General features: G+C 32.1%; 1 protein-coding gene across 12 annotated transcripts in view; it reads right to left on the reverse strand.

Annotated features, from left to right (window-relative positions):
* Positions 1-5,896: 5,896 nt before the first annotated feature.
* Positions 5,897-12,684, reverse strand: part of LOC134690816 (nuclear receptor coactivator 3-like) — a 167,689-nt gene continuing 160,901 nt past the window's right edge. For 10 of the 12 annotated variants that reach the window (XM_063550904.1, XM_063550902.1, XM_063550900.1 and 7 more), the window contains one exon: positions 5,897-11,221. In XM_063550904.1, coding sequence (XP_063406974.1) covers positions 11,153-11,221 — 69 coding nt within the window. In that variant the 3' untranslated portion in view covers positions 5,897-11,152. Of the gene's footprint in view, positions 11,222-12,221; positions 12,249-12,311; positions 12,339-12,684 lie in introns of all 12 variants that reach the window. The other 2 variants (XM_063550903.1, XM_063550901.1) reach the window with 2 other exon arrangements.

The raw sequence follows: 12,684 nt of genomic DNA on the forward strand, positions 1-12,684 counted from the left end.
TGACCTTACATTAACAACGTCATCACATATTCAAGCAAGATGGATTATGTTAAAACTGGAAGATTTTATCATTAGGATGAAATTTAAGGCAAGGACGTCAAGATCAATGATACCGAAAAAGGGTCAGATAACAACGAAGTACCAGCCTCAGATCCAAGGGGACGATTTTTGTTCCAGCCTCAGATCCCAGGGGACGATTTTTAAAATGATCTTTTGAATCTCTACCTTTAATACTACAGGAGAACATATTTAAGTTATGATTATATTTCACTATGTATTTAAGAGATTAATATAAAGAAAGCTTGAATAGACATAAAATACCAAAAATAGTAGATAACCCTATAAAGTGCCTTAGAAAATGGTTTGATGATACCCCTACAGTTAATACAAATGTGAAGAAAGTACAAACACAGGGTGCAGAATGGTTCAAGAAGGTAGATGAGAGTGGATTGACTGGGAAGTTTGAGGCTCAGATTTAAAACGTGAGTTTTTACCAAGACTGACATGGCTTCTCATGATCTATGAAACAACAAAAGAAGCAGTCGAAGCCATATAAATAAAGATAAACAGTCACCTCAGAAATTGCTAGGAGTACCGCCAAATTTCACAGCCATGGGTATTTACAGTATCATCACAATTCAAGCTACCTTTAACATCAATGCAACTTTGGAGGAATACAGGGTATCGAAGAATATACTTGTTATGAATCTCAGAGACTAAGGGTAAACAAGATAAGTAAGACTGGAATCGATAAGTTTTAAAACGCGAACGGTCTATTTTTTCTAAAATAAGATGCAAATTCTTGAAAACTGACGCATGTTAGAACAATTTGTTTAAAGTAAATCTTCATTTGACTAATTGTTTGAATACAACAAAATTTTCTATCATTTATCATTATAACAATAGCAACTTATTAGCTTTATAATTGTAGAACCGAGGTGGTTGTGTGGTCTAGCGGGACGGCTGCAGTGCAGGCGATTTGGTGTCACGATATCACAGTAGCATGGGTTCGAATCCCGGCGAGGGAAGAACAAAAAACTTGCGAAAGCAAATTTACAGATCTAACATTGTTGGGTTGATGTTTAGACTAGTTGTATTTAAGGAATGACTGTAATATTTTTTCTGTCTATGAAGAAATAATACAAAAAATTTGGTGCACACTGAATAATGCGCGTAATTTTTCCAAGACCCCTGGATACGCCGGCCTGACTTACCATATGATGAAAGTACCAGGAACTTTAAATCACATCTGCTTGTTTTGTAGTAAAACATTAAAAATGCTTCGATGGCCACAGCCTGATACGACCACAGAGGTCGAACAATAAACGAACCAAAAAAAATTGCGGTCGTTTAAAAACAGCACTTTGATGGCCAAGTCAACAAACACCTAGACAACAAGCCTTATAAATTTGAGAAATGCGAGAAGTCATTTTTTATCAAACATAATTTAAAACAATATGTACCTAGAAAACAACAAAAAGCAACAGTGTTATTTGTGTAAACAGGAATTTAAAACTTTAAAAGGCCTAGCAAATCACAAAGCAGGAAAACATGACAATACAGTTCACACATTCCAATACTGTGGGAAAACGTTGTAAATGGTCAACCAGTTTTTATAGACATATACAAGTCATAAACTAAATATTAAAGCAATCCAATAAGTTGTTGCAAGTCTAATTATCACATTAATCTACAATAAAAATTCATCGCATTTTTGAAAATTCTACATCAGAAATGAATGCCAAAACAGTGATAATTCATCGCATATATAGTAAAAATGGATCGCTTTGAGTAATCGATATTCTATATTATGTAGCTTTTATAACACATATTTGAATTTTAATACTCTTATTGTACATTAAAAAGACATATCACAATGAAAATAAGTTAAAACTTTGTTTTAAACCAATTATTTTGGTATTTTCAAGACGAAACAAATACAGTTTCTCCATGATCCTTTATTCTACAATGAACATACTCGCATACAACAGTGAAAATGAACTTACTGGATTCGCACTTTATATACACTGATGTCACTGAAATTTCTTTAAATAAAATATCTCAATACAAGATACCTATTCATATAATATAGGTATTGGCGTGACAAATTACACAATGAGGACAATGCGTGCATGCATGTTGTAGGAATTATTCAAAAATTAAGACATGAACATGACCGTGTTGATATCGATGATGAGTTTAATTTCATAAAAGAAAATAGAAATAGAAAAATTATAGCGAATTAAAATAATGTTACCAAATATTGTAACAAAGACTTTTTTCATTATATTTCAGTAAAATTGAAGATTTCAACCTTTAAAAAGATATATATGATCAAAACTGCTCGTCAAGTTTTTAGTATTTTCAAAGTTTGCTTAAACATCTACTTAACAAGATGAAACAAATTTTATAATTTAAGTATTATTTGATGAAATTTTCAAAAACTGAAACTTAGAATACTTATATTTCAATACTTTGATGAGAAAAAAACCCTGATCAAATTTTTTTTTATTTTGAATTGTTAAGTGTAACACGGATCGTTCCAGTGCATTTAATATGACATCATATATTGAAAGTGTTTGAATTCAAATTCAAATTATAATTTGATTTCAAATCGGGCACTTGCTGACCAAAATCCTTCTCTGTTACGTAAAATGATTGTTCTGGTGATTTACGACATTAGCAACTGCTAGAAACTTACAACAGTACTACGACAACGTTGGAGAATACAAATTACGACATGTCGTATGCATGTCGTATATTTACGATAAATAATTACGATACGACAAGTTGTATCGTATCTTTAGTGAATACGGGGCCTGACACGTACTGGACGAAAAAGGTCAGCGAAAACTGCAGTAGATCAAGTAGAAAATATTCTTCATCACAAAGATATAGCGGGAAAAACTTGTCCTTGTAGACAACGTTTACGAGTGACAAATTTCCAACATTGGTCAAAGGTAAAACCACAAGAGAAGAGCAGCATCAGAATTAAGAACTGGTGAAGAAGAACAAAGAAGGGCAAAAGCAGTAGAGTTAGTCATCAAGGAGTGTGGATAAAGTGGTATTTACCAGAAAGAAAGATCACATGGGCAGAGTTATGGAAGATGGAACCATTCAGAATTTCGTGCATGTTTAGGTCAGTGTACGATACACTTCCTTCCACTTTAAACTTACACCAGTAGTGACTGATAGAAGAACTAAGCTGCATGTTATGTGGTAAAAGAGGCACTATATCACACATACTTTCAGGCTGCAAGGTAGCTCTGACACAAGGTTGATATCGATGGCGGCACAAGGTCCCAAAACATCTGGCAGAGAGAGATCATTGGTATTAAGAGAAGGAAGAAGAGACCATTAACAACAGATCAGTGATAAATCACATCAGATTCGTTAGAGAAGGATATACTGGTCGTGAGACAAAGTCAAAACACCGCTTCATCTTGCACAAGGGCAGTGAATTGAAAATAAGGACTGAAATTGACAAGAAGCTTGTGTTTCCTGAATGCGTAAAGACAACACTATGCCAATATATTGTTGTTTGTCACACTCGTCAAAAGTAACAACAGAACTGGCAGTTGCTTTTAGAAGAGAGATGTGGAGAGAGAGGTTGGTTAGCGTGGCTGTTCGAAGTAGAGGCTGCAGAGGTTTTCCTGCACAGTCAGTATGGATGATGCTACAGGCAATGGGAATAGTCGGAAATGCAAACAGCAGTTAGGCAGCTAGGGGAAGCATTATAATGTTCATCTTGCGCGTTATGGCATCGCCAAGATGATTTGAGCTGGATGCTGAGTGCTGATTAAGGTTTTGCCATATTTACAGACCCGCTAACTGATCATTTCTCGCACATTGTGACACTGTCATTTGTGATACATGTACTGCTAAAAACTTCTCACATTGTGACAATCTGATAACTTCTCACACATTGTGCTATTACTGATCATTTCTTACAAACTATGCCATTGTTGTTAACTTCTCATACATTGTGATACTGCTGAAAACTTATCACACATTGTGATATTGCTGATAATTTCTAAGACATTGTGACATTACCGATTATTTCTGTTTTCATATTGTGAAATGACAGATATATGTAATTTCCGTTTACATATTGTTACATTGCTGATGACTCCTCACACATTGTAACTTTGCTAAAAATTCCCCAACCTTTGTGGCATTGCTAAACTTATCATCACATATTATGACATTGCTCATAACTTCCCACCTATTGTGACATTGCTGATATTTTTGACACCCCGTGACATTACTGCCTACTTCTCCTTAACAAAGCATCTGAGAATGTAAATGAAGGCACATGGTAGATCGATAATATAAAGTAGAGAATCAGTGTTTTTTTATGTTGTAATGTTACACTACTGTCTCGGGTTAGGGTGAAGGTTGGTACCTGTGTATAAGGTTAAACACACAGTATTTGTATGCACTTGTCCTATGTCAGGAGCCTGTTGCTCAGTGGTTGTCTTTTCATAGGTGTTTCTCGTTTTTCGTTTTTTAATATAGATCAGACTGCTTGTTTTTTCTTTTTTTTCTGTTTTAATTGTGTACACTAGTCATTTAGTGGCCCGTTTAAGCTTGCAGTTCAATGTGAGTAAAGGCTCTCTGTTGAAGCCTGTATTTGACCTAAATTATTAACATTTTATACATTGTGAAATCGATGGAAAGTTGTCTCATTTGCAAACATAATTTTGGCTTACCCATTATTTAAAGGAGAGAAATAATATACTTTAAGTTTTCTAAAGTATCTCTAACTTGATCTTCCATTATATCAATAAATATACCAAAATAGAAACTAGGGAATGTTTTACCCAGGGAGTTTCTAAATAAGGCTTTACACAAAATAAATGGGGAATGTGTCTATGGGACACATATGATGCCACCGCTTAAATGTAAGGTTATTAAAGGACATAACTCAAGAACTGAAAAATTGACACTACCAAAATGTGTACTTGATCTTTTGTGGATAGCTGTCTCATTGGCAATCATACGACATCTTCATTTTTATATTTGATCTAAGTTTTGTTGTAACAAGCATCATGTAGAAGTTTCATAACATTTGCTTTAGGCAAACTTAAGTAAGAAAACGGAAACAATTTTGGGCTTACATAGTTACTAGAGGAAGTATGGGTAAAACTTACAGCTGGTCACTTCTCTGAATAGACCACTTTCGAGTTCATCTGTCACCGGAAAAAAGTCGTCAATTATACGCACCTTTGACGTCATTTACCAGATAGAGGGGCTCGCCTGTATCCCTGCACTATTTACGTTCATCAAGCGTCTTAGTGATCGTCATTGTGTAGGATAAACAAGAAATAATGGTTGTTCTGTAGGTACTTAATGAAAATTCCCTAATGACAGCAGTGCTGGTTGTCAATTTTGAGAATTCAATTTGCCGAATAATTCGTACAATATAGAATTATAGTTTTCCAACCACTCGCTCAACATTGGAATGGAAGTGACGACGCCTCTAAACACACAAATGACGGTGATAAAGGCGCGTATGATTGACTATTTTTTTCTGGTGACGGATGAACTCGAAAGTGGTCTATTGTTTCACATTTTTCATGTCAGACATTCTGTCAATCGATTTTTCTTTTAGTTGATTAAAGCTACTTCATTTGAACTTGGTGGATATTTATGTCATTTGAAATCATACCACAACTTCTTATTTTTATATTTATAATATAAGTATCAACAAAATGTATATGGTTAGTAAAGAAGGTGAGACATTTCAACTTGTGCGCTCTTGTTTTCTTTGTTGCTTACATCCATTTTATTTGAACTTTGATGGATATTTCTCCCATTGGCAATCATTCCACCTCTTTTTATTTTTGTATTTATTATAATATAAGTAATACAAGGCAGATTAAAAACACCATAGTATATTATCAAGTTGATTTTAATGTTATTTTTTCCTGATTCCATTAACTAGGAGGATGATTATAACTGTATTAACACAGTCTTACCAATGATGAAAAACAAATAAACCAACAGATAATAGTGTCAAGGTTACCACATTAACAAATGTCAAGGTCATCACATTAACATATTGTTAATGTCAAGGTCAGTAAGATAACTGTTAACATTAACATGTTTAACAAAGAAATAGCATCATTCTGTACAAAATTATTTGTAAGTAACAAAATAATAACACAAATGAAAAGACCTATCCTTAGGAAATAGTCCACAATAAAATCATATTGTTAGGGAACCAGTCCATTAGAAAACCAGTCTATTGCAAGATTGGCTTATATTTTAAAACAGTTAAACTGTTGAGCAAACAAATCATTTGTTTAACTTTTGCTATTTTAAATTTTCATATCAATAAAACAATCTTTTAGATAATCAAAAAATTAAAAAAAATATTATAGATTAAATTTAGTAGGTTTGTAATTAAAATGCAAAAAAAAATATCATGTTTTATAAAAGTAAAACCACAGATTATACCACTTTTAAAGTTTAAAAAACATATTTACAATCCTGTTAATAAGAATAGTAAAATCACAGCTTTGTAGTTAAAACTCTTGAAGAATTTTATTTACTTCCTAGCATTTGTAACAAAGTAGTTAAAAATACAGTGTCACAAAATTAAATGAATATCAATTATTCCGCATGCAAATTTATATTTATCAATGCTTAGTCAATCAGCATAGATTGATGGTAAATGTTTAAGTTCTTAAAGAGATTGAGATATCACAGAAAATAGTCTTAGATTTCATTTAAATCATTTATTTTTTCAATGAAAAATCATGAGTTTGTGACAGGACTCAACAGCAAGAGCATTACAAATTATGAATTAAAATGTATGTTCCCTGACGTATATTTCAAGTTTAGTTTCCTAAAAATTGAAGAGAAATTTCATATTCTCATGAGAATAAAAAACAAATAAATGAGGGGAGATAATCAAAACTCTGACAGAAATAAGGATTACTGGTTTCATAATGTTGATTGGTGATGGTGACCAGATTGAGGACATTCATAGGGATTGTGAATTCATTTGAGGACCACTGTTTATAATAAAAAGGCAATAAAAATTACAATAATCAACAAAACCATTACAACCTTGTATTCATCAAGTAAGGAAGATAACTCCATCATGTAAGATAGATAACTTCATTTTTAATCTGTAATAACTCCTTAACCAATATTTTTACTTATAATCAACAAAAATCTTAAAAATTGTTACATAATGTGTTAAACTAATTACAAGAATTGATTCAAATAATACTAATAGGCAGTACACAACACATTGCTTATCATTTGTGTTCAAGATACTTTCCTCTTTTCATCTTGGTTTCATTCATCAATAACTACTCTATCACGCCTTGAGTGTGTGTTTTAAAAGATCTCTTTTTCATGCATAAGAACTTATTATGAGATTTAGTACAATTGACAGAGAAAATAAAACAGTAATAAAACTTTCATTAACAACAAACTTAACAGAAGATAGCACTTTATATCGCTTTCCTGACACCACAATGAGGCATCAGTTGGCCTGTTCAGAATCTAATGCATTCTGGGTAATATTTTTGATAAGGTACACCAAAAGATTGTGATTGGCTAACAATATTCAAAACATAGAATATCAACCAGTACTGTGATTTCATTTTGGTATTTGACATAAAAATTACCCATAATCCATTAGATTCTGAAATGGAAAATTGTTCACATTTTACAGAATACCTTTGTTTTAATTCTAGAAATTAATTACAAAATTTTCTTACTAAATAATCTGTGTAATTTGAATCTTTCAAGAATTATTTGTTTCTACTTTAGAAAATGCCTGCAACATTGTTATTGGTCTCAAGATAGCCTCATCATGGTATTACGCACACAGAAATCTGTAACTTTTATGTCTATTTCCTCACTATTAAAGGTTAGAGGGTTAAAGAGAAAAAATTGAGCATTTATTTTTTTAAATGGCTTACCCGTGTTAACAATAATCACATTTGTTTAGAAATCAAAGTGCTGGTTAGCACTGTGGGTAAAGATTGCATTCATTTTGTAGTGTAAACTAAAAAGTTTTAAATTTGCAATTTTTTAGCAAAATAACTATATTTTGAAGTGGGTTTACCATGACTGTCTATAGTTGGTTTACCTCAATTATAAACAAAGAAAGATAACTCTGCTGTTAATATAACCTGCCATGGCCATTTTTAGAACAGATAAAGTCCCTTGTGGAAATCCTCAATTAAATAGTTTTCATGACAGGTATGATTATACTAATACTAGTACACATTTTTTGTAACTTGATACCTAAGTATATATTTCATTGATAAAGTAATTAAAATTTACACGGATAAAATGTCAAGAACGTTCACTTCAAAGCACTATGGTTTTTTTGTACCATAACAAGTACTGATGGGGTCTAAAAAATAAGCTACCAAAACAATGCTATGAATGCAATCTTTACCAAACAAAATAACAATGGCAAGGAGAAAGCACTTGCTTGAAAGAGTGAGAGGTTAAAGAAACATTTGCTCACAACAACTTGTCAAAACAATTTACTGTGGATTCATTATTATTCGTTGGACATCAATTTTTTGTGGATTTCGTGGGAACAGATGAACCACGAAATTAAATGTTCAACGAATACCAAATTTTCTATAGGCTTGTATGCAGATTTCTCCAAAACCACAAAATTAAATATCAACGAACATATAAGTTTTCCTCAATCCACGAAAATTGGTATCCACGAAAATAAATGAATCCACAGTACATGTTTGCCAGTCAATTTCTGTATACCAACATATAATTATTTTCGCTAATACTTTTTAATTTCAATCCTTTTAAACATTTGAAGTTTAGACAGAGAAATATTTGCAACCCTACTGAGTACTCAAAAGAAATTGGTGTAAAAGAAGGAAAGAGAATTAGACAACTCAACATTACAATAATTGTGAATGGCCTTATGTTCAAAAGTTTTGTCTCCATTTTAGTGGAATGGCTCCAAATTGATATTTACAATGAGACTGTCAGGTATAAAAAATTTGTCCCAAAACTGTATTTTTCCTATTTATCTTAAAAGATCATAAAAGCACTATATTTTGTTTAACAAACAATTATCGGACACAAGAATTTTTTTTCGATTTTGGATAACTTTACGAAAGAGTAAATTGAATTCAGCCTAATATTTTTTCTAAACTGGACAAAGTTTTTATACTGACAATTTTTTAGCACAACATATTGATGATTAAATCCAACAAAAATATACTTTACATATTACATGATAACAGTTATTTGTGTATATTTTGTATATACAGTTAATATTTATGTACATTATATATACAAAGTAATTAATAACACATGATAAATATTTCATTTATATGTAATTTATCACTGAATATGTGTACAATACTTTATGTTATATGTGCAAATGTGAATAATCATGACCAAACAAGTCATCACAGAGGTCAAGGTCAATAGTAACAGGAGAATTATCTCCCTTGTACAATAGTAAAATCGAATAACATTAAAAGTTATATTCAATATATCTTTTTGATAATTTAGATGTTTTTGCTCTTTGACCTTGAATCACTTCTATGACCTTGACTGAAAATTTCCTAACCTCTATCATATACATATTAAATCATTTACATTATGCCCTTTACAAATTTATAGTCCACAACATTGATGTTAAGTGACGAAGCAAAATACTTTCACTTTGTATCGTAACCATGGTTACACAACTGTAGTTTCCATTATGGGACTATGACATATTACCCGTGTTTGTAATTTATTGTCTCCAGCTTTTCGTTGTATCATTTTTACCATTTTGATTTACACATTTATCAAAATTCTCCTTTTTTCCGCTGAACTTTTATTTTCTTTGATTCAACTTTTCTGACTTCTACAATCCTTTCTGCTATATCCCCAAAAATGAAACGAATGAATTCCTTTCCTGTCCCGTGCACTTTGACCTTCATTAAGTTTTAAACTCCATAAAAGCTGCCAGGTTCAAAATCGGCCCTATTTATAGTCAGATATACTGGCATACGGCTGACAAATATTCATACCATCACAAATATGTGTTCATTTTAAACTAATCCAATCCTTCTATTGAAAAATCCCTGAATCTGATACTAAATGACCAGAATTATGGTTTAAAAATCGTCATTTCCCGACTTAAAGGCAATCAACATGCGTAAATAATTTGAGCAGTAAAATAGTTTAACTATAATGAGATCACCAGAACGTTTTGCTCTATTTATCACTACTCTAAAGTTATTAACATCGTCTTAAACATAAAACTTAAACGAGTAACAAAAACAAAGTCTGTCTATATAGTCCTCTATACATGCAATATAGAGTTTAAATCTATGAGAAAACTTTCCTAATACGAAAATAGTCATCTAGCGCTAATAATAAAATGTCCCTGGGTTAATCCTTTGTAGGCACTTTGTGCAACCCAATTAAAACCTATACAGCATTGAAAAATCATCCGTCTTTCGATCTGTACACGAAAAAGTCTGGTTTCTGTTGAATATAAATCCATTCTAACAAACATAAACAAATATATTTCACTACAAGTTATAATATTTTTTCACTACAAGTTATAATATCACTGTTTTGTAGTATTGTTTATAAAAAATCCATTTATCCACCAAATACGGTATTGGACAATTTACAAGAGCAACCATATTGGTAGATTTCATATAAAATATAACTGGCCTAATCACAAACCTCTCACATCATTTTCTCAGATGTTTTTTTCTCTTAGTAAAGTACACTTAAATTGTCATTTAAGAGTGCACATCACAAATTGATATCACAAATTTAGGTCACTCGAACCCAGTTTCTCCACATTTAGGTTCCTGTGACCTTTTTATTTCGAATAGCACTTCAATTTGTCTAATCAATCTTTAGCGGAAAAAAATACAGGTTGTTCAAATTGAATTCATTTTTTTTCCTGTAATGATTTTCCATTGAAGTAGATTTTCTGCTGACGTTTTGTTAACAAATTCAATTAAAGTTAACACGTCACTTCAAGAACAGCCGTTAACATTAACAAACAGGCTGATTTTTATCAGTCATTATTCCTGTAAAGTTCGTATAACATTAACCCGTCTATCTGATCCTACAGTAATGTCGATGGCACTTATTTTAATATAAAATGGCGTCTAAATTAAAGCTGTCGTCATTCGGACAGTAATTGTTGTAGTAAACTGTTTTTGTGGTCTGGAGGTTTCATATCATCAACACTTGTCTGAAATTTAAAAAAAAAAAAATTTAAATAAAATTGAATATATAAATATTTTGAAATTGTAAGAAAAAATTGTGATAGTTTCATATAAACAATACTAGAAAAAATATTTTTTTCTGCCATATAAATCAGAACCTCTTATAACATGTAAGTTTCAAAAACATAAATGTCAATTAAATAACACATAATACAATTTTTTAGAGGACATTAACAACATAACAATATTAACAAAAATATTTTTTGCTGACACATGAATCATTTACTTCTATTGCATGTAAGTTTCAAGTACATGAAATAAATGTCAGTAAAAAAACCTAAATGAAAAACTTTTATGGAATTTTCAATTTATATATTAAACAATATAAAAACAACATTTTTTGCTCACAAATAAGTAAAACACATCACATTAAGGCTTCAAATACATAGCTGTCAATATTTCAAGGAAACAATCAGAACCTAAGAGTCCCTACAGCTTTATTTAAATGGACTCAGCATCAGTTAAACACTAACTTGACCCTTTGGTAGAGTCTATACCTCCCTTTAATAAACTCACCCTTGGCTCCTTAGTAACGACCTGAACCTGACTAGTATCTATACTAGTTGACCTTTGTAATAGAGGCTGATTCTGATATAATGAACTCACCCGTGGCTCCTTTGTAACGACCTGAACCTGATTGGTATCTATACTAGTTGACCTCTGTAATAGAGGCTGATTCTGATATAATGAACTCACCCTTGGCTCCTTAGTAACGACCTGAACCTGATTGGTATCTATGCTAGTTGACTTCTGTAAAAGAGGCTGATTCTGATATAATGAACTCACCCTTGGATCCTTAGTACCGACCTCAACCTGATTAGAATCTTTACTAGTTGACCTCTGTAATAGAGGCTGATTCTGATATAATGAACTCACCCGTGGATACTTAGTAACAACCTCAACCTGATTGGTATCTATGCTAGTTGACCTCTGTAATAGAGGCTGATTCTGATATAATGAACTCACCCTTGGCTCCTTAGTAACGACCTGAACCTGATTGGTATCTATACAAGTTGGCCTCTGTAATAGAGGTTGATTCTGATATAATGAACTCACCCTTGGCTCCTTAGTAACGACCTGAACCTGATTGGTATCTATACTAGTTGACTTCTGTAATAGAGGTTGATTCTGATATAAAGAACTCACCCTTGGCTCCTTAGTAACGACCTGAACCTGATTGGTATCTATACTAAATGACCTCTGTAATAGAGGCTGATTCTGATATAATGAACTCACCCGTGGCTCCTTTGTAATGACCTGAACATGATTGGTATCTATGCTAGTTGACCTCTGTAATAGAGGCTGATTCTGATATAACGAACTCACCCGTGGCTCCTTTGTAACGACCTGAACCTGATTGGTATCTATACTAGTTGACCTCTGTAATAGAGGTTGATTCTGATATAATAAACTCACACTTGGCCCCTTA

This window comes from Mytilus trossulus, chromosome 11, assembly GCF_036588685.1.
Source record: "Mytilus trossulus isolate FHL-02 chromosome 11, PNRI_Mtr1.1.1.hap1, whole genome shotgun sequence".
Taxonomy (NCBI): Eukaryota; Metazoa; Mollusca; class Bivalvia; order Mytilida; family Mytilidae; genus Mytilus; species Mytilus trossulus.